Raw genomic sequence first — 26,624 nt, 5'->3', positions numbered from 1 at the left:
AATGTCTTACAAGCCAAATCCCTCTGGCCCAGAGTCAGTGTGGGAGGTGGCTACACAAGAGTGCAAATACCAGGTGTGGTTCATTGGGGGTGACCATGTTAGCAGTCCACCCAATCTGGTGACCCTAAAGCAGATACCTGAAGTCATGATGCCTCATTTTACAAATGAAGAAGCAAAGACTTAGATCAAATCATTTGCCCAGGATAGCACATGTGATAAATGGGGGGTGGGGGGGAGCAGGGAGCAGTATCAATTCATGCTGAAAATCTTTGCTTACTGGCAGTAAGTCAAGGTTTGTTAGGCCCTTTTACTATGTCTCACTTCAAACTCTTTCTTCCCCATCCTTTTTTCCTTTTCTGATTCTTAGTAGCCAACTGTGGGCAACTTTGAATATCTGAGCTCAGGAAGGTAACAGTGTAGATAATCCAAAATGGAATGTGTTTTGTAGCATTATCTGAGTAGTACGCTCCAGAAACTCATAACATTTCAAAAGAAATAAAGCCATCCTGAGATGAAATCATTTTAAAAGACCTTGAATGTAAGAGCAGGAGGATCCTCCATTGTTCTTATCTAGTAAACCAACTCTCTCCCTTTCTCTAAGCTTGCTGTAGTTTTAGTTCTCTTTCCTGAGAAGGAAACGGTTGAGTGAAACAAGAATTAAGTCATTAGAAACTCATAAGAAAGCTCTACCAGAGTGTATGTACCCAAACATACAATACAGTATCAAAAATATAAATTGAAACCTGAAGCAATTATTTTAAATATATTCATTTATTCATATATATATATATTCACTTTGCAATATTACATTTAACATTCATCAAAAATTAAAGAGTTTTTAAGAATTTCTCAAAGTCCTGTACTGACGCTTTGGCAATGTCTTCACAAAATATCTCATCAGGAACAGACACTAATTTGTCTAAAGAGATGTAGTTAGGTTTTGCTGGATCATACTGTGCTCTTCCTAAATAGGTAAGAAACAAGTGTCTTTCTTTGATTTTAAACAACCTTGTATTAAATACCTAGAAAAGAAAAAAAGTTTTTAAAAAACATTGTACACTGAAAGATAAAATACTAAAAAGTTTCTTTGGCTGAAAATTTTAATTGATTAACAAATATAAAGCATTGACCATACATTCAGTAAATATGATAAATGCCGCTCCTGTTAAGAATAATGATTTGAAAGGGACTCAAAACCAACAAACAGGATAATAATAAAATAATTAAGGGCTAATTGTGGGCAAAGAACACTGGCTATCCCCAGGGACAGTGGAGAACATATTAAAGAAGCAAATCCTCAGGCCTCACTCCAAAACTACTTAATCAAAAACTCTAAGAGTGGGGCCCAGAAATCTGTTTTAACAAGCCCTCTATATGATTCTGATATCTGGCAAGTTTGAGGACCAATGTTAGAGACCAAGATCTATGTCATAAAAAAATTTAGAAGATTTCATAATCTGTGAAGCTTCCCCCCTCCCCCCTTTTTTTTAAATTCCTGCTGCTTCCCCTTACTAGAATCAAAATGAAATGAATTTGACCTTTGTGGAGAGCAACCAGAGAAAGCATGTCTTACCTGCCTCGGGTTAAAACTCCTAAGGAGTAGAATGGCAGGCTAAGTCCCTATAGCCAGCTGCAAGAAAGGAGGGAGAACTGGGAGATCTGGCCAGACCTGAGCTACAGTCCTGAGCTTGAGAGATCTGTGAGGCTCCCTGGCCAGGCCCAGATGAACCACAGTCAGTATTAGGTTTCAAGTTCCTCTCTTGGCTATATTACAGACACTTTGGGAACACTCCAAATGGCACGTAACCTCCCTGCCTCTTTTCTTATGTTCAACTGGAAACAAAGTAATAACAGGGCACTCGGAAAGGATACTATGAAAAACAATTGTTGAAAACTACAGTACTTTGAGAACAATAATCAAAAGAAAGTATAGGGTGCTAACTCAACATGGGATTGGCTTACTTTTGGAACAAAACATCCACCTTTTCTGTCTCTGCAAAAACAAACTACATGTTATTCTGCCCTTATTTCGGTAACTAGATTCCTATTACCATGTTATTACTGCTAATAAAGATGAAAGAAGCTTTAGATTTTTTTTTTTTTTTGGACATTTGGCTCCTATGCAGTGACTCGGTTTACAAATTATCATACAACATCCAGACAAATCCACAAATGACTCTGAAGCTTCCAAACTGTTGTTAATTTCCTGAATATAACAACACCTTAAAGCTTTTATATAGCTTATGATCAGATATTATGTTTACTTCTCCAATGGTTCAAGATTACTTTGTCATTAGAGAGCTGTGTGCTCTTTCAAGTCCAAAAGCCACAGCTCAGGTTGAGTTTTTCTCTTTTATTTTTTTTGGCGGGGGAGAGAAGGGAATTGTTGACCACCAGGGGCCACTTTGCCATTGTCACAAAAATTTCATCCTGTTAATGATGGTTTCAATTTTCAAGCGTTAAAACAAAAAAAAAACCCTAGCCTAAGAATTATGGATGCGCTCTTATCTTAAGATGGACTTTAAGCTTTGCCTTCACAGAAACCCACAGTGGGAGGGGAGAGAAATGATTTTAGGGGGATCCTGAATACACTCTCTTTCCTTAGACTAGTGATTTCCTCATATTCATTACCCTAAAACTGCTTTTGTTATCGTTTACCTTCAATGATCTCTTCTTTGAAATGACTAACTGCAGTTATTAAATACAGTTCATTCCCCATTTTTAATTAATCATAAGACATATGTGCCAACCAGAACTTTCATCTGCATGAGAAAATTAATTTCACACCACTGAGTTTTAAAATAGCAGCCCAAAATTTAAAGTCTATATCAGTTCCCTCACAGCCTTACCATCAGTTAATATATTTTTTCAATTAATAAACTTTATTTTTCTGTTTTGTTTTTTATCAATACTACTCAGACCCCTAGGAGTCTAAGAATCCCAATTTGGAAGCCACAGTTCTATGACTGGGTTTCCCAGAATCTAGGGCTTGGGGTGCCTAAAATTACTGTGTTTCTAAACAAGTGATTTTGATGCATCTGCTCAGCTTATAGTTTCCTCCACTTGAGAAGTTTCTCTCCATCTTTTAAACACGACTCATTATTCTACTGATGACTCAAATGTCACTTCTTAGAGTAGCAGCATATTCTAGTAAAGAACATGGGTTTTTAAACTCGACTGCCAGAGTTCTAATCCCGGGACTGCCAGAGTTCTAATCCCGGCTCTGCCCCTTGTTTCCTGGGTAAATCTTGGACAGGTTATTTAATCTCTTCATGATTACTTTCTCCATTTGTAAAATAGGGATAATAATAGTACCTACCTCATGTGGTTGTTTTGAGAATTAGATGAGTTAATACAGGTAAAGCAGTAAAGACAGAGCTGGCACATAGTAAGCACTCAATAGCTGTTGTAATTATTTCTATGATTTTCATACCTCTTTTACATTAATTATTCTGTAAGACCTCTTGTTAAAACCCTTTACCATTATGTAAAGCAATTACATTTTTAAAACCAGTCTTCCATACTAGATTGCAAGTTCCACAAGAATACAGACCATGACTGATTGATTTTTGTATCTTTACTAGTGCCCACATGGTGTCTAGCACTGCGTGGATGCTCAAATATATATTGAAAGAATGACTGGACTACTAGGATTTGGAGGTGACATAGATTCTCTTATTGTCACTGAATTATCTACCAACCCATGGAAAAATAAATTGTCATTGCTTTTTAGTTAAAGATTGCTTACTTTACAATTGCTCCATAAGCAAAATTCACACAATTGTAGGCTTCTAACACTTCTATAATTATATTTGCATTTGGTGAAACAGGAAAATACTATATTAAGGGCGCATTCATAGTGAGGCAAGATAGGCAAATAAACATTGTTGTATGTGTGTGAAGGAATTGGACTAAATGCAATTTAGTTCTGAGTTGTATTAAGGTCGTATTTCTTTTGTCCATTTTTATATCAAGAACAGGAACATACCAAGCAAATGGAGTAGAGGTATCACTAATAAAATTCAGTCTGTCGTTTATTCAATAAATATTTACTGAGTGCCTGTACACATGGCAAACAGGAAAGGATCAGTTTGATGAAATTCAATCATTCATTTCTTCAACAAATATTTACTACACGCCTACTAAGTGCAAGGTATAGTTCCAGGCACTAGGGATTTGGCAGTGTATAAATCAGATAAGGTCTCTGCTTTCAAAGAGTTAATATTCTTGTGAATAGCAGATAATGTCACTCACTAGGTAAAGAATATGAAAGTCTGATCAGTTAGAAAATATAATTATGGCTTTGGCATGTTGGCAAACTGGAACTATTTTATGCTTTGGTAGGAGATCGTTACAATATGTCTTGTTAATTCATGAATTTAGATAGACGGTGAATAAAAATTACATGTAACATTGAAAGGATCTCCCAGGGAAGTGATCTATTTCATATTTAAATGAAGAAAAGCATAATAGAGGCTAGTTTTGTCCCACCTGATTCCGACAGGCCAAACTAGTAGACAAACTACAAGGAAGCAAATTAATCACCGATTTCTCCTCTGGAGATGTACATGTGTGCCCTGGAAGTTGCAAACTTTTCCCAAGTGAACAACACTGTGAACCCAGAGAGCAGCTCCGAATGCAGGGCAATGGCAGCTCTTACAGAGACAACTGTGAGTGGCATTACCTGTGGGAACTTGACAATGATGTGGTGAGGAATGCTCATCACATTGTGCACATAATCAAAAGTCTCTGTAAGTTTCCTTTTATTTGCAGTTAACATCTTTGGGATTCTGGTGATCATATGTTGAATTTCATTGCGTTTAAAACCTAGTTCAAGACGATAAACCTAAAAGAAAGTAAATTTTCTATGAGTCATATATAGAAATAGTTACTTTTGTACTATGCCAGAAGACATATCAATTCTTTTAAAATTTAAAATAAGGGCATTTTAAAATCTAGAGATGGCTATGCCAATGCCCTCAAGAGATTATAGCTTCCTGCTCTTGAGATAACCTGAATTTCCAACTCCCCTCCTGAGAATGAGCTACTCACAGCACGGTGAGCATCATGAAGATCCCCATAACTATGACGTAGAATAATGGTATACAAGGGAGGGCTGGTCAGGCTAACTGCATGGGCCTGACATCAAACAGACCAGTAATAAAATTTTTAAAGTGCTTTTTGAGCTTCTGCTCCCAAGCACACCCACATACATGTTACCGGAAAAACTATATGTCAAAATTCCAGAGATGATAAAACTAAACACCCAAACAGGGGTTAGGCCCTCTATGTGCTTTCACAGAATCCTATGCTCCCCCACCAAGCCATTGCTCTTACCACACTGTATTTTATCCCCCACTAGATTGTACGCTCCATGAGAGCAGGGACTATTTTCCTGCAGAGAGCTTGGGCAAGGAGGTCAATAAAAATTTCTTCAGTGACTGACTATGAAATACATTAGCATGTCAGAAAATAGACCTTCCATAATAATTTCAAATACCACTACAGCTTTGTATACTAATTCATCAGGGTTCCCTGGCTTCACACCATTCTCTTTGAGGAAGGACTGTAGAGTGTCTGGTAAGTACTGTGATAGAACCAGGCCAGCAGCTGGCACAAGTGCTAATGAGAGCAATGTGTTGGCCACTGCTCTCTTCACAGAAGTCTTCAGATCCAGCCTCCAGACTCCCCTAGATACAGACACAAACCCTTATGCTGGGAAACAAAGCAGTTTCACAGACTGGTCAAGGAGACTGGGTTACATGGTCACAGACTCCTATGCTGGGCAACAGAAGCAGTTTCCAGGTACCACCCACATACCTAATCCATTATTTTAGGACTGTTGGTACCAATGTCTGCAAGATGATTTACTCATGTAACATCTGGTCATCATGTGAAAACATGATTAACTGGAAAAACTGCTTGCTATGTATTTGTTGTATAATTTCCTATTTCTATCTTTTTTAGGAAAACTTCTTTAAAAATCTAGTTTTCTTTAAGATGACAATAGCAAAATCTGTTCTCTTCAGAGGACTTAAACACTTAAATAAAGAAACTGATTTCTCAAAAGCTTGAAGTTGTCCTACCTTCATATTTTCTTTCACGGGCTCCAGACTTCCAGTGAGTAGCCTTGGGAGACGAACTACCAGCTCTCTAGTCTTTAGTTATAAACAAAACAATCTATTATTACTATATGTGCATATTTAACTACTTTGGAAAACTAAGGCATTACTAGGAATACAAAGTTAAAATGTTAAATATGGCTCAATCAGAGAAATGAACATATGCATGATGCTGTTCGAGGGAAAAACAAATACTGAAAGCAAACTTAAGGAACCAATTTGATAGAATATTATAAAATGATGCAGCTTTATGTTTAACCTAGCAGGGTAATTCATTTCTGTACAAAAATTACCAGGATTTATAAGATTCATATGGGCCAGGCATCTATTAGAAACATGAGAGATTTAATAGCTACTAAATGTATGTGACATGCAAATGTATAAATCCTCCCCTTTTCTTTACCTTCTTCACACTAAGTTCAAGTTCTTTCTGAAAAAATCCCAATCTGTTATCCAGTCTTTCCACGGAAAAACTCAGCAAAAATGGTGCATTTCTGACCATCTGTGCAATATCTGTTTTACTGAAATTTTTTGACTGTAGATACGCCACCCTAGAAAAGCAAACAAAAATACATGTATATATGATAAACACTTACTAATGTTATGCTGCTTGCTGAAGCAAAAGCTGTTTTAAAAAAGGCTCCAACACTAAAACAAACAAAGATAAATAAAAGTATTCTGTAATAATGGCCCAAATATGCTTTAAAAAAACATTTACCCAACTCTAAAGTGGCTTCCACTTGTATTTGAAAACAGAAAATAATTCTGAAATCCACTAACGGGTAGATTCCCTTTTCAGTTAATCTCACTTATTTTAATACTTGGTAGGAAAAAAATGAAATAGCTCTGTTTAGGATTTTTTTTTTTTTGGCTAAGAACAGAAAAAATACAAATTAAGAAAATAAGAGATTCAGAACTCTTTTCACAAGGAAAGACCTTAGGCATGGTTGTAACTGAGAGAGGAATTTTTTATGTTAGTATATTTACTCTGTATGTACTTTCATAAATAATTTTTACTACAGTTGTTCAATATGTATTTTGTTAACAATTAAGATATTTTCCTATTAAGTTTCTGGGAACCAAAATAAAATAGTAAAATATACGAAGTTTGACTATGAAAGTATTACTGATTTTTTAAAATATAAAAACATAGTAAAAGGTAGTTTTATTAAATGCCTAAAATATATCAGGACATTATCTTATTTAATTCTCACCAGAAAAACAAAAAAATTTGTGAGCTATATAAGTTTTCCATATTACATCTGAGGAAACACAGATTCAAAAAAGTTAAATAACCTGTCTTAGATCACCAGCTAATTAGTGACAACACTGAGATCTGAACTCAGGCATACCTACATCTAAAGCCTGTGATATTTCTATACCATATACCAGAATTTATCTTATAATCAAATAACTATTACTCCTTTAAAGAAGTCCCTTAGAGACCTTGAGCGAAACAATTGATAAATTTAACTATACAAAAATTTCAAATGCATGGAAAAAACACTATAAACAGAGTCAAAAGACAAATGACAATCTGAGAAAAATACTTGCAATATGTCACAGAGAAAGAACTAATTTTCTTAATATGTAGGAGAATGTATATCAAAAAAAAAGAAAGAAAAAGTCCCAGTTAAAAACTGGCAAAGGGCATATACAATGTATAGAAAAGGAAATGTAAATAGAAATTCAACATATGAAAAGATGCTCCAAACAATACTTAATGTTCCAACATTTGATGCTCCAACCACTGTTTCCAAAACAACAAATGAGGTATTATTTTTATCTATAAAATAATCTGTAATCATTAAGTCTGACCACACTGTATTAGTGAGGATAATAGGGCAACTGGCACTTCTGTACACTGTTGGAAAAGTAAACTAGAAAACAGCCCATATGAAGGATAATTTGGCAGTATCTATTAAAATTACAATGAACATACCCTTTGACCTAGCAATTCCACTTGTCCTATGGATATACACCAATGTGTGAAATGACATATATATAAGGGGAGTAAATGCAACCTCATCGTCATAGTAAAGACCAGAAACACCCTCAATGTTTATCAATAGGGTACTAAGGTTAAAAAGAATAGGAAGAGCCAAGAAAAAATAATCTCCAACGTACAGTTAAGGTTAGAAAGCAGAGTGCAGAATAATATGTATAAATGCTACCAACTGTTACGTATGTGTGTTCATGTGTGTGAGTGCATAAACAGATATATGTATATGCTTGTATAGGACAGAACACTCCTAGAAGTTTGAAAAAAATTCTTGATACCAGTAGCTGTCTTCATAGGTGGGTCTTGGAAGTCCAAGGGACAGGAATAAGGAGGGAAGGAGGGTTACATTTTTTTCCTTTTTTGGCAGCAAGGATCAGTTTCTGATTAAAACATTATCAAAACTATTGTCTACATTGTGATAATTTTTCCAATAAAAAATTAAGATATAAGACCCACCTAAATCAAAAAACTGTGTTTACATAAATAATTTAAATACAGATTATTCATTGGAAAATCCCACAAAGAATTAAATTTTACGTATATTTAAAATTTTTCCATTGAAAACTAATACAAGAAAGCAGTGCTGTTATAGAAATTTTAGAAAATAAGACTGCTGTATATAGCAGAGCTATAAACTAAGTTCAATTAAATAAACATTATCATACCCTTGCCTATTCAATAGAAGCTAATTTTTTATTGTATATTTCCTCAAGTACATGTGAACGTATTACCTATTAAAAAAATTCTAAGTAATTAAAAAATGCTCCACAGTTTAATTTGATAACCAGGTTTAGGAATCATTAGACTATACTATATATATGAGAACATTCCTTAGTTGTTAGGAGTATGTGTGATCTTGAGCCAGTCACTTAAGCTCCTTGTAGGCTTAAATTTCTTTCCTTTTTTTTTTTTTTCCTTTTGGCAGCTGGCTAGTATGGGGTTCCTAACCCTTGACCTTGGGCAGCATGCTCAATTGAATGAACTAACTGGAAACTAAGACTAGGCTTAAGGTTTCTTCATAGAATTAAATACTGGGAGGCAGTATGGTTTAATAGGCAGGATTCTGGAGTTAGACTAGCTGGGTTTAAATTCCAGCTCTGCCACTTACACCAATTGTGTGTAATCCTGGGCACACTGTTTAACCTCTCTATGCCCCATGTACAATGGAAATATTAATAATAATGGTAGAGCCTCTGAAATGATTCCCACCTCCTGGTATTCATGCTTCCTTCGAATAAATCTTGAGCAACAAGGACAAGTTGGTTTTTGCGTGGGGAGTTAGTGTTCCTGACAGCCAGGAGGAGCAAAGCTGATGTGTCAGATGAGTTTCCTAGAATCATGCATGCTCTCTCTCTCCTGTACTGTGATAGCCTATCTATATTACTGCAGAGTGTAAGTCCCAGCAAGAAAGAAAGCATGTCTTTTATGTCTTAAGTCTAGCCCAGTGCTCAAATTGTTCCGTGTAAGCAACACTGTTTTTTGTTTCACTTTTGACTAATTCAGAGAAAAGCCATTAGACTATGGTGGTTCAAGGAACTGCAAAGCTCTCTGAAATGCAGTGAGGCTCAACAGCACTGTGGAGAACGTCTAGGGGGTCAAGAGCAGAGGCAGACCAATTAGGAGACTGCGATAGCCATCCTGATGTGGAATGATGGGACTTGAGGCAAAATGTAACGCACTGACTGATCTGAGAGACATGAAAAGGTAGAACTGACAGGCCTTGGTGATTTGTCAGATGTGGATGCTAAAAGAAGTGAAGGCCAAGTTAATACTAAATATTCTGATTTGGGCAGGAGGGTGAACAGTGCTCCTATTCAGTGAATCCAGAGAGGGTGAGAGTTGGGGTGATGATGAATTCAAAATGTTTCCTTAAGGACAGGGGCTTTGTCTTGTTCTCTGTGGTATTTCCAATTCCTAGCAGGATTTTCTGATGCCTAGCAGAAATCTTAGCTTACAGATCAATATTATCTCACGGTATCGATTCTCACAGATTCAACAATTCTTTGAATGTTGAATGAAGTATAAAGAAGTTTACAAAAGTGCTATTTAAAGAAGAAAAAAAGGAACAACCAAGATACCCAGCTTACAGAAATGATTAAGCAAATTATACAACAATTTGCCAAGAGAAAGTCTACCATCAAAAATCATCCAGAAAAAGCACAAAAGATCAGGCTTTCATAACTTTCAGTGTACTCTCAGATAATTTAGCCATTTGTTAATGATTTTTTTTAGGAAAAAACTTACTCCACTTTCTGAAGAGAAACAGTTAAGTACTGACTCAGCAATAAGTTGAAAACATAAAAATAATAATGGGTAGTTGAATGAAAGGACTGCTTTAAATACTTAATTTAGGTCAAAGAAAGTCTATACAAAAAAATAACACTCATGTTCATTATCTCAGTAGATCCTGTGCAGCAGAGACAAACAAAAACTTACACATTTCCCCCGTAACCAATGCTTGGAATATGTAAGAATCATTCTGGAAGCCCTACCTGGTCTTAAGATTTTCAAGGTCTTCAGAGAAAATAACATAATTTTTAGTCAGGAATGTTCCCAGTTGGTTATCCTCTATACCCAAATCTTTAAGAAACAGGAGTATTTGCTTAATGTCTTTTTCAAAATCCAGTCTCAGAAGAAGGTTTGCTGTATCTGGATGTTTTTCTATCTTGGATAAATCCACTCCTATAATAAATTATAAATACTGTTTAAAGATGACTTCTCAGCCATTAAAAACTTCATACACACAAGCATAAGAAATTACTGATGGAGATCAGTAACCTATTCAAAGGAGAACCGAGACAGACCAAAAGAAACTTCTAAATACTTTAAAACTAAATTGGTTGCAGAAATAAAAACAAATTAAAATTTTAACATAATTATTTCAAAGCCAAGTATAGAGGAAAACAGCATTTGAGGCTAAATTTCCCCACAAAACAAATTTACTAAGTCACATTGACATAGGGTCATCATCTTCGTCTATGGTTACTTAGAATATTGTTTGAAAGATGCTTGGGAACCCCTAACGATCTCCAGTAACGTTCAACTGGTTATTCTTCAGAGTAACAGATCCTATGAAATATGCTTATGATCCCCTTCAAAGAGGGAACAAAAATGCCCCTATGTCTTACTCATCATTATAATCTCCACATCTTTAGCATAGAGATGAGGACCCTGAAGGAACTAAAAAATAAGTCTGAGCAAGAACAGGTGAACACACATAGCCCTCAAGCACACAACCTTCAACCTTCATTTATCCTTATCATCTTAGGTAATCTAAGTAAATGAGACAAGGAACAGGTGAGAGTAGTAAAAAGAGGGAGAAACCAAGAAGTTATTTTAAAGCATTCTTTGGTTACAGATAACATAATTAAATTTCAGCATTCATTAGTCAGGGAATCAAAGTAACCTATAATTCAAAATTCTCATTAAAACTGAGCATCCTATTCTCTTATTTTTTCCTTTTATTTGATTAAAATAGAATAAACATGAGAAGGAAAGACCTATTCCATATCTTTAGAATAAACATTTGAAGACAATGTAAAACCTTAAGTTTAGACTCAAATTTCATATTCTGAAAAATATTTCTTCAGATTAAAAATAACTCTCAAATTGAATTCTAGAGGCAACTTTATAGTCTTAAATATAAAAGCAATGAAATAAAACTTAATGGCATCCACAATCAGAAAAATAAATTATCATGTTCATTATAACTCCATGTAGTATTAGATCCAAATATAATTCTAAATCCAAATTTCTTGATATTAAACAAGTATTGATATAAGATGGCCACAAACAGCAAAACAGATTAAATACAAACGCGCGCGCGCACGCGCGCACGCACACACACACACACACACACACACACACACACACACACACACACACACACACACACACACACACACACACACACACACACACACACACACACACACAGAATGAGAGTGGAAACAGCCCCAAGAGGAACTAAAAAAATTTTCTACACAATAATAATGGCATTTCAAATCAATGCATGAAAGATAGACTATTGACTAAAATATAATGGGATCACTAGCTATATTTTTGGGAAAAAAAAATTAAAAATTCTTTCTGTATCTTACACAAAAATTAATTCCAGATGAATTAAGAATCTAAATGCATATTAACTCTACTAGAAGAAAACACAGAATTTAAAAGAAATATTAAATTTAACTACAGAAAAGCATGAAACCTATGTGTAGCTTTCCATATAAAATATATTTGCACAGAAAAAGGTCTGGAAAACTATTAAAAAAATAACTTTGGGAAGTGAAACTGGGGTGGAGAGAGAAGAGGTCTTTCTCTGGCAATATCTGCACTTTTAACAATTAGATGTAATTCTTTTGTAATTCAAAAATACTATTATTAATATTATTGGATGGATTAAAAAAATACAATGGAAACCAGTTTGAAAAATCTGTGATAAATGGGGGAGGGGATCCTTTAAAAATAACATAAAGGGTTCAGACTTCAAATTTAACTAAATATTACAGTTGACATGGGTTGAACTGCCCTGCTCAGCATGAGCTGTCACACCCTGACTGTGCTGAAAGAGAAATCCTGAAAAGCTGCTTTTTAACAACAGGAGAGCAGAATCTCATCAGGAGAGTGCACTACTCAGTATAAATCAGTTGGACTCACTCACGATTTCATTAAGCTGAAAAAACAGTCACTGAGTACCTACTATAGACCAGGACTTCTGCATAATCCTACCCTCTAGGCGACCAGTCTAGTTGGGCTTTATCTCCTCAGTTAAGGAACTACAAATATTACCATTGCATTCAGTTATGGTTACTACACATATTTAGTGTATCAGTCAGGGTCTAGCAGGCAACAGAAACTGCCCTGCAAAGTTTAAATGAAAAGAACTTTAATGAAGGGACTCGACACAGTGGTGTGAGCAGAGTTAGGGAATGAACAAGGGTACTCCCAGTACTAAAGAAACAAGGAGACAAAATGTTACCAGAGCCCAGAGGGAGCTAGAAGCTGTTAAGGAAGGGCTGCTCAGAAGGAGCTGTTGTCATGGAGTGAGGCAGTTACATGACCTAAAGAAGGGAGGGAACAGGGGAAAAAAATACTCCCACCTGGCTCTTATATCTTCTATCACAGAGGTGCCGCCCACTGGCTATTGCTGCCAACAAGCCAACTGGCACAGGATCCTTAGTGCATAAGAGTTGGCCTCCTGGGATACAGAACATGCAGGGAAAGGTGGAAACAGATTTGGGAAGCTAACAAAGAAGAACCAGGACTTAGGTACTCAAAAATATTGTCTGACAAAGCAGTCACGGTTCCTCTAAGTTACTGTCATTTTAGTTACTTCTAAGACTGCTGTCGAAGTATCAGCAGACTGCTGTCGAAGTATCAGCATAGAGATGAAGGAATGGCTGAAAGACATTCCAAAGCTCTAAGCACACTGTAAATTATTCAAAAGTAGGGACCATGTCTTTAGTTTATCTTGTATCACCCAGAGCACCTGCCATAAGGCTAGGAGAGCTATTCTGAAAGGAAAGGTAACTGGCTCTCCTATGTGCAGCAGACGTCATCTTTCTCCCACCTTTGAACTCACAGAATACCTTTTTTATTGTACATTATGTTTTGATATATGCACACACTGTTGAGTGACTAAATCAAGCTGATTAACACATCCATCACCTTACATACTCACTTTTTCTTTGTGGTGAGAACATTTAAAATGTACTCTCTCAGCAATTTTCAAATATATAATATAGTCACCATGCTGTAAGTAGATCTCTAGAACTTACTCCTCCTGTCCAATTGAAACTTTGTACCTTTTGATCAACATCTCCCCACTGCCTCCCCACCTCTCAGCCCCTGGTAAACCACCGTTTTACTCCCTTCTTCTATGAGTATGACATTTTTAGCTTTCACATATAAGGGAGGTCATGCAGTACTTGTTTTTCTGTGCCTGTGCTTTATATATGTGTATTTAGACATTTCTGAAGACTTGAAGCTTCATAAGAGTAAAGACCATTCCTATACATCTGGGTAACATTTGAGTAACGTGGCACAGAGAGGTATGAGTAAACGATTAAACACCTTATCATTAGTGCAAGGACTGAAGTAAGCAGGGAGTGAAGTGAGAGCCTGCAGGAGGGTCCCTCTGTCTACAGGGTCAAAGATGACATTTTAGAAGTTACTGAACTTGAGTTAAGTTCTCCCATTGTCAGAGTTGGCCAACCCAAGGAGGGAAATGTCAAGCAACAAAGCTGAAAAGGTAAGCAGGAGCCAAACCGGGAAGACCTTTGACACCTTGGGAAGGCTTTGACAGATTTTAAGTAGGTCACTGACATAGTCAGATATCCGTTTTAGAAAGAGCACTAACACTAGAGAGAGGATCAGGGTCAAGAGTGCTGATAAGAAGACTATCAACTGAGGAGTCTCCTGCAGTCATTCAGTGACAGATGAGGACCTAAATGAAGGCAGTGACTATAGAATGAGAGAAGCATATGGATTTGAGAGATATAGAGAAGGCAGACTCCATAGGATAAGGTGCTAAATTAGATGTAAGGAGTGAAGAGAAAAAGCAAGAATCAAGGATGACCCATAAAGGTTTTCAACACGGAAAAGATTTTTCTCCTTCTTTTCCTGTTAAAAGTCACCCCCCAAAAATACAGGGAATGAAAAATAAAAAATAAACTCCTTTGATGAAACAAGATTAATCTATATCCCCAAATCACAATAAATGAAAACAGATGGAAGAATGGTAACAGACTTATCAGAGAGGAGAAAGAGGAAACTGAAATGCCTGCAAATGAGAATTCTGACAAGTAGTAAGCTGACTGGCCCATGAAAAACTCAAAAGGCTCAGAAATCAGAATCCCTAGAGATCTGAGAGGTTAGAGGTGAGGACAGGGGTACTGAGTATGACTGTATATGGGGAACTCAACCCCCCCAATCCCTTACCTATCCTGTTCCTCTCAATCCCCCTAGGATAAGAAGAGAATTTGCATTATCTGGAAAAATCAAGTAAGAAAAGTGTCAAACCCAGAGATAATGGGAAAGCAGAAGGTTGTAATAAAGTGCTGGACTAAAAATGAAAAGACTAAATAAAAGTTTGCAGTGATATCCCCTGACTGCCTTCAACTATTCACATTCAAGTACAACCAATTAGTCAACAAGCTAAGAAAGTTATGGAACCAGCCTACAGAGAAACTATCCAAATCCAGAGGATAATGGGCTCCAGGAGAAAGGTCAGAAGGTAGCAGAGCAAATAGGGAGCAGTATGCTACGGGAAAATGGAAAATAGTATCCTAAACAAAAAAACAGTTTGGAAAGCATGGGAAAATTTAACCCTAGAAACAAAGAGAACTAATCAAATGAAAAACAAAGCAATTATTAAGTCCAGGAAAAGGAAAAGTTATACAGGAAAGAAAATAATTGTAGTACACTTCTTGTTATAGCAGCTAGCAATATTTATACCCATAAAGTAATCACTGGCTAATGATTTATCTGAAAATTGTAATGTTACTATACTGGGAGGATTGAAGAGAATACTGGAAAAGTATGTGTGCTATACAAGAGATCAACTGATGTCTAAACCTGATAAACCAAGCAATAGCACTATAAACAATTGCTTAAAAATGTGGAGGTTAAATACAAACAGAGAGAGTGATACAAGTTAAGTGTACCTCTGGCGGATGGGATCCAACAAGAGATCAACTGATGTATAAACTGATGAACCAAGCAACAACACTATAAACAATTGCTTAAAAATGTAAAGGTGAAATACAAACAGAAAGCAATAAAAGGGGCACGGGATGAGAGATCAAGAAGAATGAAGCAGGGAATAGTTTTTTTACCAGCTTTTCACACTACATGAAATCTGTATGTACTACTTTGACAAAAATTAAAATGTTAATTTAAAAAGTAAGGCCAAAGAAATAAATGAGGGGTACACTCAAATACTTGTAGGTTAGTCAAACTTAGTTAGTGCTTACCTAGAAGCACTAACTTCCGCAGAGTCTCAGAATGATCCACATAGTCCCGAAGAGTGAAGGAAACTGGGGGCAATGGAGGGCCTGCAATAATCTGAACAGCCTCCTCCTCAGAAATTGGCTGCAATGGAGACAGTGGAGGCAAATCATCCAGTTCTTTGAAGCAAGCCACATGGAAGAAGAGAAACAAGTTAGCATTCCAATATGCACACTTAAAATTATTTCTACAAAGGCCTCCTCTTCCCTAGTTTGCTTCTTTCACTGGTTAAACCTCAGGATCATTTTGGAATTAAACGTCTAATAAGCCCCCAAATTTTCTACCTTCTAAGAGGTAAGGTTAAGACTATTACAGACCAACTACTGTTCCTTCAAAATAAAAAACGTGTTGGTAAGTTTCAAGGCACACAACTCCTTTCCTTCACTTTTAATCAGCAGGTTTGAATGCTAAAGATCAACTGATCTTCAAGTACATTTTCACAAAGAGAATGAGTCTACAACAGCTTATTTACTTGGCTTGAAAAGTAGAACATATTCCAACAGCCACAATTGCATGGATTAAAGTCATCACATCCTGAAATGTCTTCATTTTGATCCAATCCCTTCCCCTCCAAGTTATTTTCTAATGTGTCTTTATGGGGACTTCTAAGATTTTTCTACAACCTGTAGTCTTTTGCTAAAGTTGCGACCCTCTCTAGAACAGCCTTGATTCTGAGGTTTTGTTATTTTAAAATTCATCATCTATTTAAAGCTAAGAAATTGGGACTGTGATTTCTTCTATTTTTTGCCTCTAATCTCTAACTACCTTTTCTCAGTTTTTTACTTTTTTTTTTTTTTCGTAACCGGCGCTCAGCCAGGGAGTGCACCGGTCATTCCTATATAGGATCCGAACCCGCGGCAGGAGCGTTGCCGCGCTGCTAGCGCAGCACGCTACCAAGTGCGCCACGGGCTCAGCCCCTTTTCTCAGTTTTTTATAGCCAGCCTCCCCACCCCCGCAACCAGCTTTCTTCCTTTTATATTCTACTTCACAGAATATTATCTAATTTGCAACAAAATATTCCTAGAATAGGAAGGAAAGAGAGAATTGACTAAAAAGTGAAACATGGAATCTTTTTGGAGTGATATACTTACTGTTCTAATTATTGACTGTAATGCATATGAGAAAACTTATAGAACTGAATAACACAAAGATAAATTTTACTTGATATAAATTATACCCTAATAAACCTAATTATCACCAGAAGAAAAAAATTTTTAGAAAGTATCTAAATAATAAAGTATTTAGAAAGCAAATGTTACCGCTTCTCGACCTTTTGGCTAAGATCAAGGGTAGAAACCAAATGTTATATATAGAGCTATAAAATACATATCTTATACATATTAACCCACAAAATTGTTTTCTTAGTCAATAAAGGTATAATAGAAATAAATGAATAGAACAAACATTGTTCTTTTTATTACCTTCTACAAAATATGACCTGCAATGGGCTAGCAGAATGTAAACAGGTAGCTTATTCAAACTGCCAAAGTGGGGAAAACGGGACTTTTCTGAAAGTAAAGAATTACCTTCTAGAGACAGCTCAGAATCAAAGCTAGATATCTTTTGTGTCTTCTGTAACCGCTCATTCACAGAAGGAAGCAGAGTGCTTTGGGTAGAATTATTCTCTTGTCCATTTAAGTTGGTAGACTGGGAAGTATTCCATAAGGAGGAAGTTCTATAAGTCTTAAATCCCCACTGGGGAAAGCAATTGTCAGAGGACATCTGAGACGGAACAGAAAAGCCATGCAACAATGTTTTTCCTGGTCTTGGAAAACATTTTGTTAGTTGTGCAGCATTAATGAAGGTACTCAATTTAACTGAGTTGAACCATCTGGGTATCTGCTGGGCTGACAGGGCCATTTTTCTTAAAGTAGTCTACAAAGAAAAAAAATAACTATCAGAAGAAGAGAAATGCAATTTACTTAAATGTTTAAAACAGTATTCAAACAACACAAAGATAAACTGGAAATTATTTTTTCTAAATGAAAGGTGTTTAAATAAATGTAGATGACTAAAATAGTGAGATGTTTCTTATGAACAGGAAAAGCCAAAAACAAGGCAGTCTCACAACCAAAAGACAGGAACTTCTAGTCTCAGTTACAACCAAGACAGGAACTGCTGAACTGGAAAAATAAAGACATGCTTTACAATTTAAAAACAAAAAGCAAAATCACTGGTGTAAGAAAATCATTTAAAACAAAAATCTGTATACATTCAATTTACAGCTGAACTAATATTCTCTGTTAATCTTTTAAAGAAAATAAGACGATGCAATTAAGTGTTCTTAAAATTTGACTTGAAGAACCTTTAAGAAGACTGCTGATCAAAATAACACTGAATTATTCAAATGCATTTTATTTATATAAATTAGTCACAATAAAAAATAGAAATCCATTCTGTCTTAAATGAATCATCAAAATATTATCATTGCTGTAAAGAACAGTGAAGGCTATTTCTTGCTTCATCCTCAGAGCTGAACATTGTTGATTATTTCACAGATAAAGCTGTTCTTCAAAAAGGAATGGAACAAACCCAGTTTTGTGAAATTCTGTTTTCACTGTAGGAAACAAGAAAAAGAAAAGCCTTTGAAAAGGTCAAAACTAGCAAGCAAAATGAAGTGACAGATATAAATAATCAACCAGAAATGAATACATGTATATTTTCACTGAAAAAGTAGTTGTTTTTTTAAAAAAAACTTTTATCAAGAAAGTCTGTTGCTATTTTACTCTTGTTATTCTGGGAATATGAAGGAATTTTATATTTAGCCAACTAATTACAAAAGTAAATTTAAGTAAGATAGTCCATAGCGTCCAGCATACGGGAAATGCTCAATAAATGTTAGCCATTATTATTACTATTGATAACACACTCAAATGCAAACTAATCTTTGTTGCATACAACTCTTTGCTTTGTTTTACTACACAGTGGAATTCAGCTTCTTTTATGCTCTGAATTAGACCAAATATTTGAGGGTCTAACCTCCTCTTGAGGATGTGTAGTTTTGGGACATTTGCTAAAAGAGAGTTATAAATGTGAAAATCTCACTTTCATTCTGAAATGATTTTAGAAAGGAAATAAGTGTTCATAATATACTTGTGGGATAAGTGATTTTTGTTAAATTTTGGTAGAAAATGAGCCTCCAAATCTTTCAAGTTTTCCCTCAAACCTCCAACATTCATTTTCTGCACAACAGTCATAAGAGCACTAAACTGTAAGCCAGAAGCCCTCGGTTATGCTACCTTGACAAGACTAAATTTCTGGTGGTGGTCTAGTACAACGTCTAGCCCACGGTAGGGGTTCAATGACCATTCTTCAAATAATAATTTTTCTAAAAGGCTAAGGGTACAATAGGATGACTCTTAAGATCCCTATGAGCTCTAACATTGCTGACTTCTAAGTTTGTCTAAGCACTCTGTCCTACTTCAAAGCAACCTCCTGAAATTCCAAATTTATTCTAAAGCCTTTCCAGACTCAAATTAGTACTCCTCTCACATCAGGCAGACTCACTTTCAAATTCCATCCATATTTATTAAAAGACCTTTGTGCATACAACTAATGTCCTTCCATCTTTATTTCCGAGTGCACTATCTTCTCTACATCATCATTTCACCGCTGTCTATACATCTTAACAATTGATTAACTGTTCTTTCACGAGAGCAGGGCTGGGTCTCATCCCTGGATCCTCCCTCTCACTGACTATTCTCCACTAGCCCAGAGCCTTGTGAGGCTCCAAGTACAGATAACTCACGTGTCTATACAGTATTCAAAAGCGGGTAAGGAATTTGCAGATGTATATAAAAGCCCTGTGAATTGGTAACAGTAAGTCTTCTAACACGACCCTGGCTTCCCATCAGGAAGATTAAAGAAAAAAACCCTTAAAGAACTCTAAAGTCCATTAAAATATCACACACTACTCAACTGTGTGCCTAGTGCTTCACTAGGAATGGGCCTTGAGATAAGAGTATTTTTCGAGGGTTCAAGATTTCTACCTCTTCAAGGGTAATTAATGAAATCAGGAGATGAAAGGGGAGTAAGCTGGGTGGCTTAATTAAGGGCCTCTGAAATAATACTGACACACCCCACCACCCCCCCAGGCCATTTCAGCCAGTTTTAGTTCCCCAAACCGAACTTCCGCAGGAAGCCAGTTTACACGCAAGGCCTCCTGCGTCTCCCGCAGAGCGCGCTAATACGCGAATATAAACATGGTCGCGCTTTTTTCACATCAGGGGGAAAACACAAAACAAAACCAATCACCCTAGCTGGGAGCCACGAAGGTCTGCGAGCCAGGAGGCCCGGGGCCCTGCCTGGACGCGGGTGGGTAGGGATGGAAACCCTTGCCGGGAGTGCGCCCCTAGCGCTCGGGCGCCTCCTGGCTTTACCTGCGGCGAGGCTTATGCCTCGTCGTGTGTCCCGCGGTGGCCGTCGGGCACGCCGGGTAGCACGCACTGTCCGGCGGGGCCGCACACCCGCCAGTCCGCCCCCCAGCCCCGCGCCGCCGGGCCGCCGCGCCGCCAGGCCCACGTGGGCTACGGCAGGAGTGGGCGAGACCATCTGCCAGGCTGCGCGGGGGGGAGAGCGAGATGCGTGCGGAAGAAGGAACAAGCCAGGGGCCACAGCTGCCCTTCTCCCTCTCCCCACTTTCTTCAGAATTGTAGATTGGAGTCTTAACGATAGTGAGTGCCTAGAGGTGCTTCTGCCAGAAAGCCAGCTCGGGACCGGCCGGCGGCGCCCCCCGCCCGAGGCCGCGTTGGCGGTGCCGCGACCCCGCCCTCCCGCGCCTGTCCTTCCCTCCGCTTCCAGCCCTTGCTGTGCGCCAAACCCGGCCTCGCTGTCTGGGTATCGCTCCGCGGCTGCTCACCTCCGTGGTCCCAGCCTCCACCGGCTGGGGCCGCCGCCGCCGCGGCAGGACGGGGAGGCGGGCCATGGCGTCCTGCGTGGGGAGCCGGACGCTGAGCAAGGATGATGTGAACTACAAGATGCATTTCCGGATGATCAACGAGCAGCAAGTGGAGGACATCACCATCGACTTCTTCTACCGGCCGCACACCATCACCCTGCTCAGCTTCACCATCGTCAGCCTCATGTACTTCGCCTTCACCAGGTGAGGCGGGCCCGGGGACGAAGGGAAGAGGCGGGAGGGAGGCGGTGGCGGGCAGGGTGGGCCGGTGCGGCTCTGGGGTGCGGAAGCAAGCTGACTGCTACACGCACACACACTCGCAGACCCGTCGCCCACGCAGCTCCTCCACCCGCCCGGTGTCTCACAGCCTGCCCAGCCTGCTCCCCCACCCCCCAACCCCGCCTCTCAATACCGTCCTATATAGAGCGCCTCCAGCGACACCGGGAACACACGCGGGTCACCTAGCACGATCGCTCCCCTACCTACCGCACTCAGCATCGCTCCACATATATCACGGCACCGGCCTCCTCCTCTGCAGCCCCTCCAGGCCCCGTCCCTACCCAGCACACCGGATGAATCATCTTCTATGCATCACTTTCAGTGCACACCGCTACACATAAAACACCCCGATCCACAGCGCCTGCACGTACCGTACACAGGCTCAGGACACAATCTAGATCCCTTCCCGTGGAACTCCTCTAGTATTCAGCACTACTCGCCACACACAAAAAATGCACAAGTGAGGTGCACCACACGGTCTTTCCCATGCAGCACCTACCATATTCACTGCACACAAATCATGTAGCATAACCCTTCCCCCAGCTTCAAACACTACCGTCTGTACCACGACACAAACTGCCGCCCTAGACACACACATCACAGCGGACGGACCTTTCCCTTCCAGCACAGTCCATTAGCCATCACCTCCTGTGTACATTGCTGCACACACCTCAGCCCAGCACACATCACACAGTGCACACCCCACCTGTTCATCGCCTAATATACATGCTGAAATGAGATATTGTCAAGCAGTTATAATGATGCCTGGTGCATTAGTAAATGCTGTATATGTTAAACAAATAAAATACATAAACCTCACACAACATAACACCACTCTTATTCCCCTGAAAACATACACACACACGTTCAATGTGTTTCTAATGTATACCTGTTCCTAGGAGCGGCCCGGCCCAACTCTTGAACACCCACATCATGTAATTCTACAGAACTGCGCCTGTGGCCCCTCCACCCAAACCCAGGGAACTAATTTATTCCTGGTTCATAACAACACACACACACACCATGGTTCCTACTTACAAGGTTTTATATTTTCTGAATGCCCCTCTTTAAAGAAAGGAAAGGCATGCCTACCCCACCATTATGGCTTGAAAGACCAATCCAGACTAGTGTAGTTTTGGAACCAGACTGTCAGTTTCAAAACTAGCTGTGTGTTCTTAGTTAAGTTACTTAACCTTGCTCTGAACCTCTGAGCCACACCTGTAAAATGAGGAAAACATATCTACTTACCTCGTATGGGGTTATGAACATTAAATGAATATGTGTGAAAGTATTTAACAAAGTACCTGATATGCAATGTCTAGTTACTGTCAGTTACTTCTCTCCGAGTATTTTCATCCAGCAATCTATGGTTCTCAATTGGGGTCAACAGAAAATGTTTAGGGGTATGTTTGGTGGTCGCAATGATTGAGGGAACTTCTGACATTTTTGGCGGGGGGAGGTTAGAAGATACTGAATGTATTGTGACATATGGGTCAGTATTGTACAACAAAGAATGAATTGTCCCATACATGCAAGCTTGTGAATGCACACGCACACTCGTGCGCACATACACACACACGGTGCCAGTGGTGTCTCCCATAGGAATCACTTCAATTTTTCAGATTTTCACAACAACTAGTATCTTCCCACATCACTTATTCCTTTCCTCAATAATCCATTTGACTCTTGGTTCTTATTATGTAAGTGTTTATTTGCGTGAATCTAACTAAAGGTATAAATCATATGTAATGATTACTTACTCTTTAATGATGGAGAGATACTGCTACTATTACTGTCAAGTCTGCTAATGCTGTGCAGTAGAATAAGACCAGACCTTTCCACAGTGTGTGATCAAATGTATTTCTAGCTTTTGAGAGAAATCAGTCTTGTTCCTAGTTATGGTTACCCTTAAATATTTCATCATGTCACGTGATTTTGCCACCTAATAGCTGTGTGGCCATTTAATTTTGCTAGTGTCAGTTTTCTTATCTGTATGTAAAATTAAAATACCAATACTAATACCTCATAGGATTGTCTAGCATAAGGATTAATTTTTTTTTTTTTTTTTTTTTTTTTTTTTTTTTTTGGTGGCTGGCCGTTATGGGGATCTGAACCCTTGATCTTGGTGTTATAACACCATGCTCTAACCAACTGAGCTAAATGGCCAGCCTAAATTCATTTTTTAAGAAGATCTGTGCTTAGTTCAGGGCATGCAAATATTAAGTGCTTAATAAACATTAGTTTTTATTATTACTTGGTTTCATTGTATGCTAATGCTTCTAAATTGTATTTGTTATTGAATGAGGGTGTATTATTCTCTAAAATTGAGAAAAAGTATAAAGACATTGGAAAAATGAACATTGGATAACACACATGCCTGTTACACATTAACTTCAAGTTTAACTTAATCTTATGTGTGGGTTTGCAGTAGTGGAATTAGGGACTTTTTTTGGAAATTAGAAAAGTAATTATGATACTTCATTCTAAATAATGAGAAGCAAGACCCAAGCAATTTGCTTTATCCTTTTATCTGTAATGTTACTCTAGGCCCTTTCAAAGTATTCTTCTAATAAAGAAAGTCACATTCTTCTGTAATTTTCCTTTATACTGAATCTGCCAAGGCAGCTGATAAATTGCATCAGTGAAAGTATAAGAAGTGAATATGAATTTTAACAGTTTGTCAAAAGTAATAGAAAAACCATAATCTGAACATCAGACTATGACCTTTTCCAAAGTGATAACAATTTTATTTCTTCCGCTAATTTCATAAAGAGACAGAAATCACATAATGAAAAACTAATTAATAACAAGTTTCACCTTAAATGAAATCGTAAGCACCTTTAATAGAATTCATACTTACTATATCTTGTTTTTTTAATGATTTGTGTCTCTTTTAAGTGAGACATTATAATGATAGCTCTCTCTTCCTCCATAAAGATTGAAAGTAATGACTTCTTAAATGAAAATTGTTCATTCTATGCTATTTTGTAATGGTTATCTCAAGTACCTTATACTTATAAGGATTTTAGTTGGATAACTGTTCAGTGCAATTCTTTCAGTAAAACTTTAAAAATACGTCTTAAAGTTTGTTTTGCAAAGACTAGTTGTCTAAGAGAAAAGAGGTTTGTGTGTCATATTACCAATATGTGAGAAACAGTACCTGGGTAATGTCACATGCTGCAGACACCCAGCAAGAATTTAAGATTGCAAAGGATTACATACTTTGCACAAAAGACTGAGACAAATTTGGAAATGTCAAGTAGGTCTTTTGTTAGATAGCAACTAGGCCAACTCACTGTTAAACCATAGTGTTTAAATCTCTTGTCTCTATCACCATCATTAAAAATAAAGTCAGATGCTACCAGATCATTTCCCTAAGATTTGAAAAAGCTCATTTTGTCACATTTTAGAATAAGTATTTATGTAAATTAGGTACTGAGGCCTGTGTCTTGTAAGTTTGTTTAGCCAAAGTGGGGCAAGGAAAGCCTTTGTCCCAAGCTTAGAGTATAGTAATGACTGAGCTGCCCTCACATTTACTGTGCATTCAGAGATTGGTAAACTTGGAAATATTGAATGGCCTTAGTTTCAAAAACTCAAGCTTTAGATTTGAATACACCAAAATCTACTAAATCACATTCATAGACACCCACCTGTCCTTAAGAGGCACCTGCCATGAGTCAGCAGAATCAGTCTCTATTAACACTTGTCCAACAAGGGAGATTGCCTTCCTGCAGATTGCTGGAAGTACCTAAATGATTACCAGTTTGTCAATGCCGTGTTTCTCCTTGATATGGAACTAAGAAGACAGACAAGAGCAGGGAAGTGGACAGACTTTTTAAAATTTACTTGATCTCCCTTATTGGTTTTGGAACTCCAGTTCCTTGTCATATCAGTGGGCCACATTGCTGGCCTACTGTGTTGCTTTGCTCATGGGTACTTGCCAGCCTTTCCTGTCCTTTCCTTTCAAGTATATAAATTCCCATTAGAAAATGGGCTGGCCAGTTAGCTCAGTTGTATAGAGCGCTGCCTTGTAACACCAAGGTCAAGGATTTGGATTCCTTTACCCAGGTTAGGATTCCTTTACCGCCCAGCTGTCAAAAAAAAAAAAAAAAAAAAAAAAAGTCCCCTGATGCTGCTGATTTGGTTGTCTTGGTCCTGTTTCCTTTATGTACGTCATGTTCTTTCTCTCCTCATTCCATGACACCAGCAATATTATGTGATTGTCTATAGTGGCTATGTACTGGGATTAAACCAACGCTGAAGGTGAATAAAGGTGAATAAAGGTGAATTATGTTAGGTTGCACCTGAGGTCCACTTAGCATTGATCTTCAACATTTCTCTTCCCCAGTTACTATTTGAAACATATTTTCCATTGCATTTAAATAAGCATCTTTTAATATCTTTTCTTATATTTACTTCTGATGTTTTATGTCCCTAATAAAATCATAAATTTATTAAAGTGACAAATGTGGCATATATTTCCTTGGGTTCTTCTGTAGTGAATAGGCACTCGGGTGACTCAAGTATTCATTTGGTTTAGATGGTGCCTTACCCCAGAGAGATTATATACCTAGGGATTGCTGCCTGTCAGACACCTCTTTAATAAACAGCCTTAATTCAAGTTGGCCTGTTTTGAACAATTGTGTTTAGCATTTTAGATATAATTCTATATATAACCAAATTTTAGATATAACCAAACGTAACACAATTTATCTTGTGATATAATCCCTGTTGCTCCAGATTTCTGTAGGAAAGATAGCAGTTTTTCATTCAATCTCAGCTAATGCAGTCAGCCTGGATGCTTTCTCAGTTCTGGTATCTCGTTTAAGTCAATTCAACAATTCAACAGCCCATGTTCCATCTAGCCCAGGTCTCTGCTGTCTTGGAGTTTGCTATCTTGTTTGTTCTTCAGCACGTCTAATTGGGCCTTTAAAGCCTTCAGAGCTCTTCTTCTCTTTCCATTTCCAAGCCAAGCCTCAGGCCTCAACTCCATCTCCCTTCAGTCAATCCTCCACTGCTGCCCTCTTGATCTTCTTAAGACCAGATTGTAAGCCCATCTGTCTCCTGCTTACAGTCTTTCACTGGATGCCGATCACCTGTAGAAAAGTGCTAGCTGGACTCTGAGGTCTTCTGTTATAGAGTGGTCTGCCTCTCCAGCTTTACCCCTCCCCCAACCTGTATACAGCTGGCCCTGCACCCAGTGCTGCTGTCTCTCTGAGGGGAGAGCACCTCCTGGCTCCTTCCACCCACTCACCAGCCCATGGCGTCCTTCACAATCCTTTCTTGATTGCTCCAAAAAGTACAGAGGATGAAA

At 38.1% G+C, this 26,624-nt stretch overlaps 2 protein-coding genes across 2 annotated transcripts in view; one reads left to right on the top strand and one right to left on the bottom strand.

The window, feature by feature from the left end:
• Nucleotides 1–794: 794 nt before the first annotated feature.
• On the bottom strand, nt 795–20,641 carry MTERF3 (mitochondrial transcription termination factor 3). The gene is made up of 8 exons (XM_063079890.1): nt 20,514–20,641; nt 17,661–18,009; nt 16,101–16,253; nt 10,617–10,806; nt 6,526–6,673; nt 6,087–6,158; nt 4,685–4,846; nt 795–1,022 (listed from the first exon to the last, which is right to left on the bottom strand). The coding sequence occupies exons 2-8, from the start codon at nt 17,992–17,994 to the stop codon at nt 828–830; spliced, it is 1,254 nt and encodes a 417-aa protein (XP_062935960.1). The 5' UTR covers nt 17,995–18,009; nt 20,514–20,641; the 3' UTR covers nt 795–827.
• Nucleotides 20,642–20,954: 313 nt separating this feature from the next.
• PTDSS1 (phosphatidylserine synthase 1) overlaps nt 20,955–26,624 on the top strand; it is a 60,673-nt gene continuing 55,003 nt past the window's right edge. The window contains exon 1 of the mRNA XM_063079546.1: nt 20,955–21,235. Within this exon, the coding sequence (XP_062935616.1) occupies nt 21,057–21,235 (179 nt within the window). The 5' untranslated portion in view covers nt 20,955–21,056. The remainder of the gene's footprint in view (nt 21,236–26,624) is intronic.

Source organism: Cynocephalus volans, chromosome 15 (genome assembly GCF_027409185.1).
Source record: "Cynocephalus volans isolate mCynVol1 chromosome 15, mCynVol1.pri, whole genome shotgun sequence".
Taxonomy (NCBI): Eukaryota; Metazoa; Chordata; class Mammalia; order Dermoptera; family Cynocephalidae; genus Cynocephalus; species Cynocephalus volans.
Note: the sequence above shows the minus strand (reverse complement) of the source record. Positions and strands in the feature narration are given on the sequence as shown.

Excerpts from the sequence above, each read along its gene's own strand:
- MTERF3 (XM_063079890.1), bottom strand. The coding sequence starts at position 17,994 with ATGGCCCTGTCAGCCCAGCAGATACCCAGATGGTTCAACTCAGTTAAA. Across the intron at positions 6,674-10,616 it reads CTTGAAAATCTTAAGACCAG|GGTGGCGTATCTACAGTCAA; the intron begins GTAGGGCTTCCA and ends TTGCTTTTCTAG. Across the intron at positions 1,023-4,684 it reads TCATTGTCAAGTTCCCACAG|GTATTTAATACAAGGTTGTT; the intron begins GTAATGCCACTC and ends TTTCTTTTCTAG.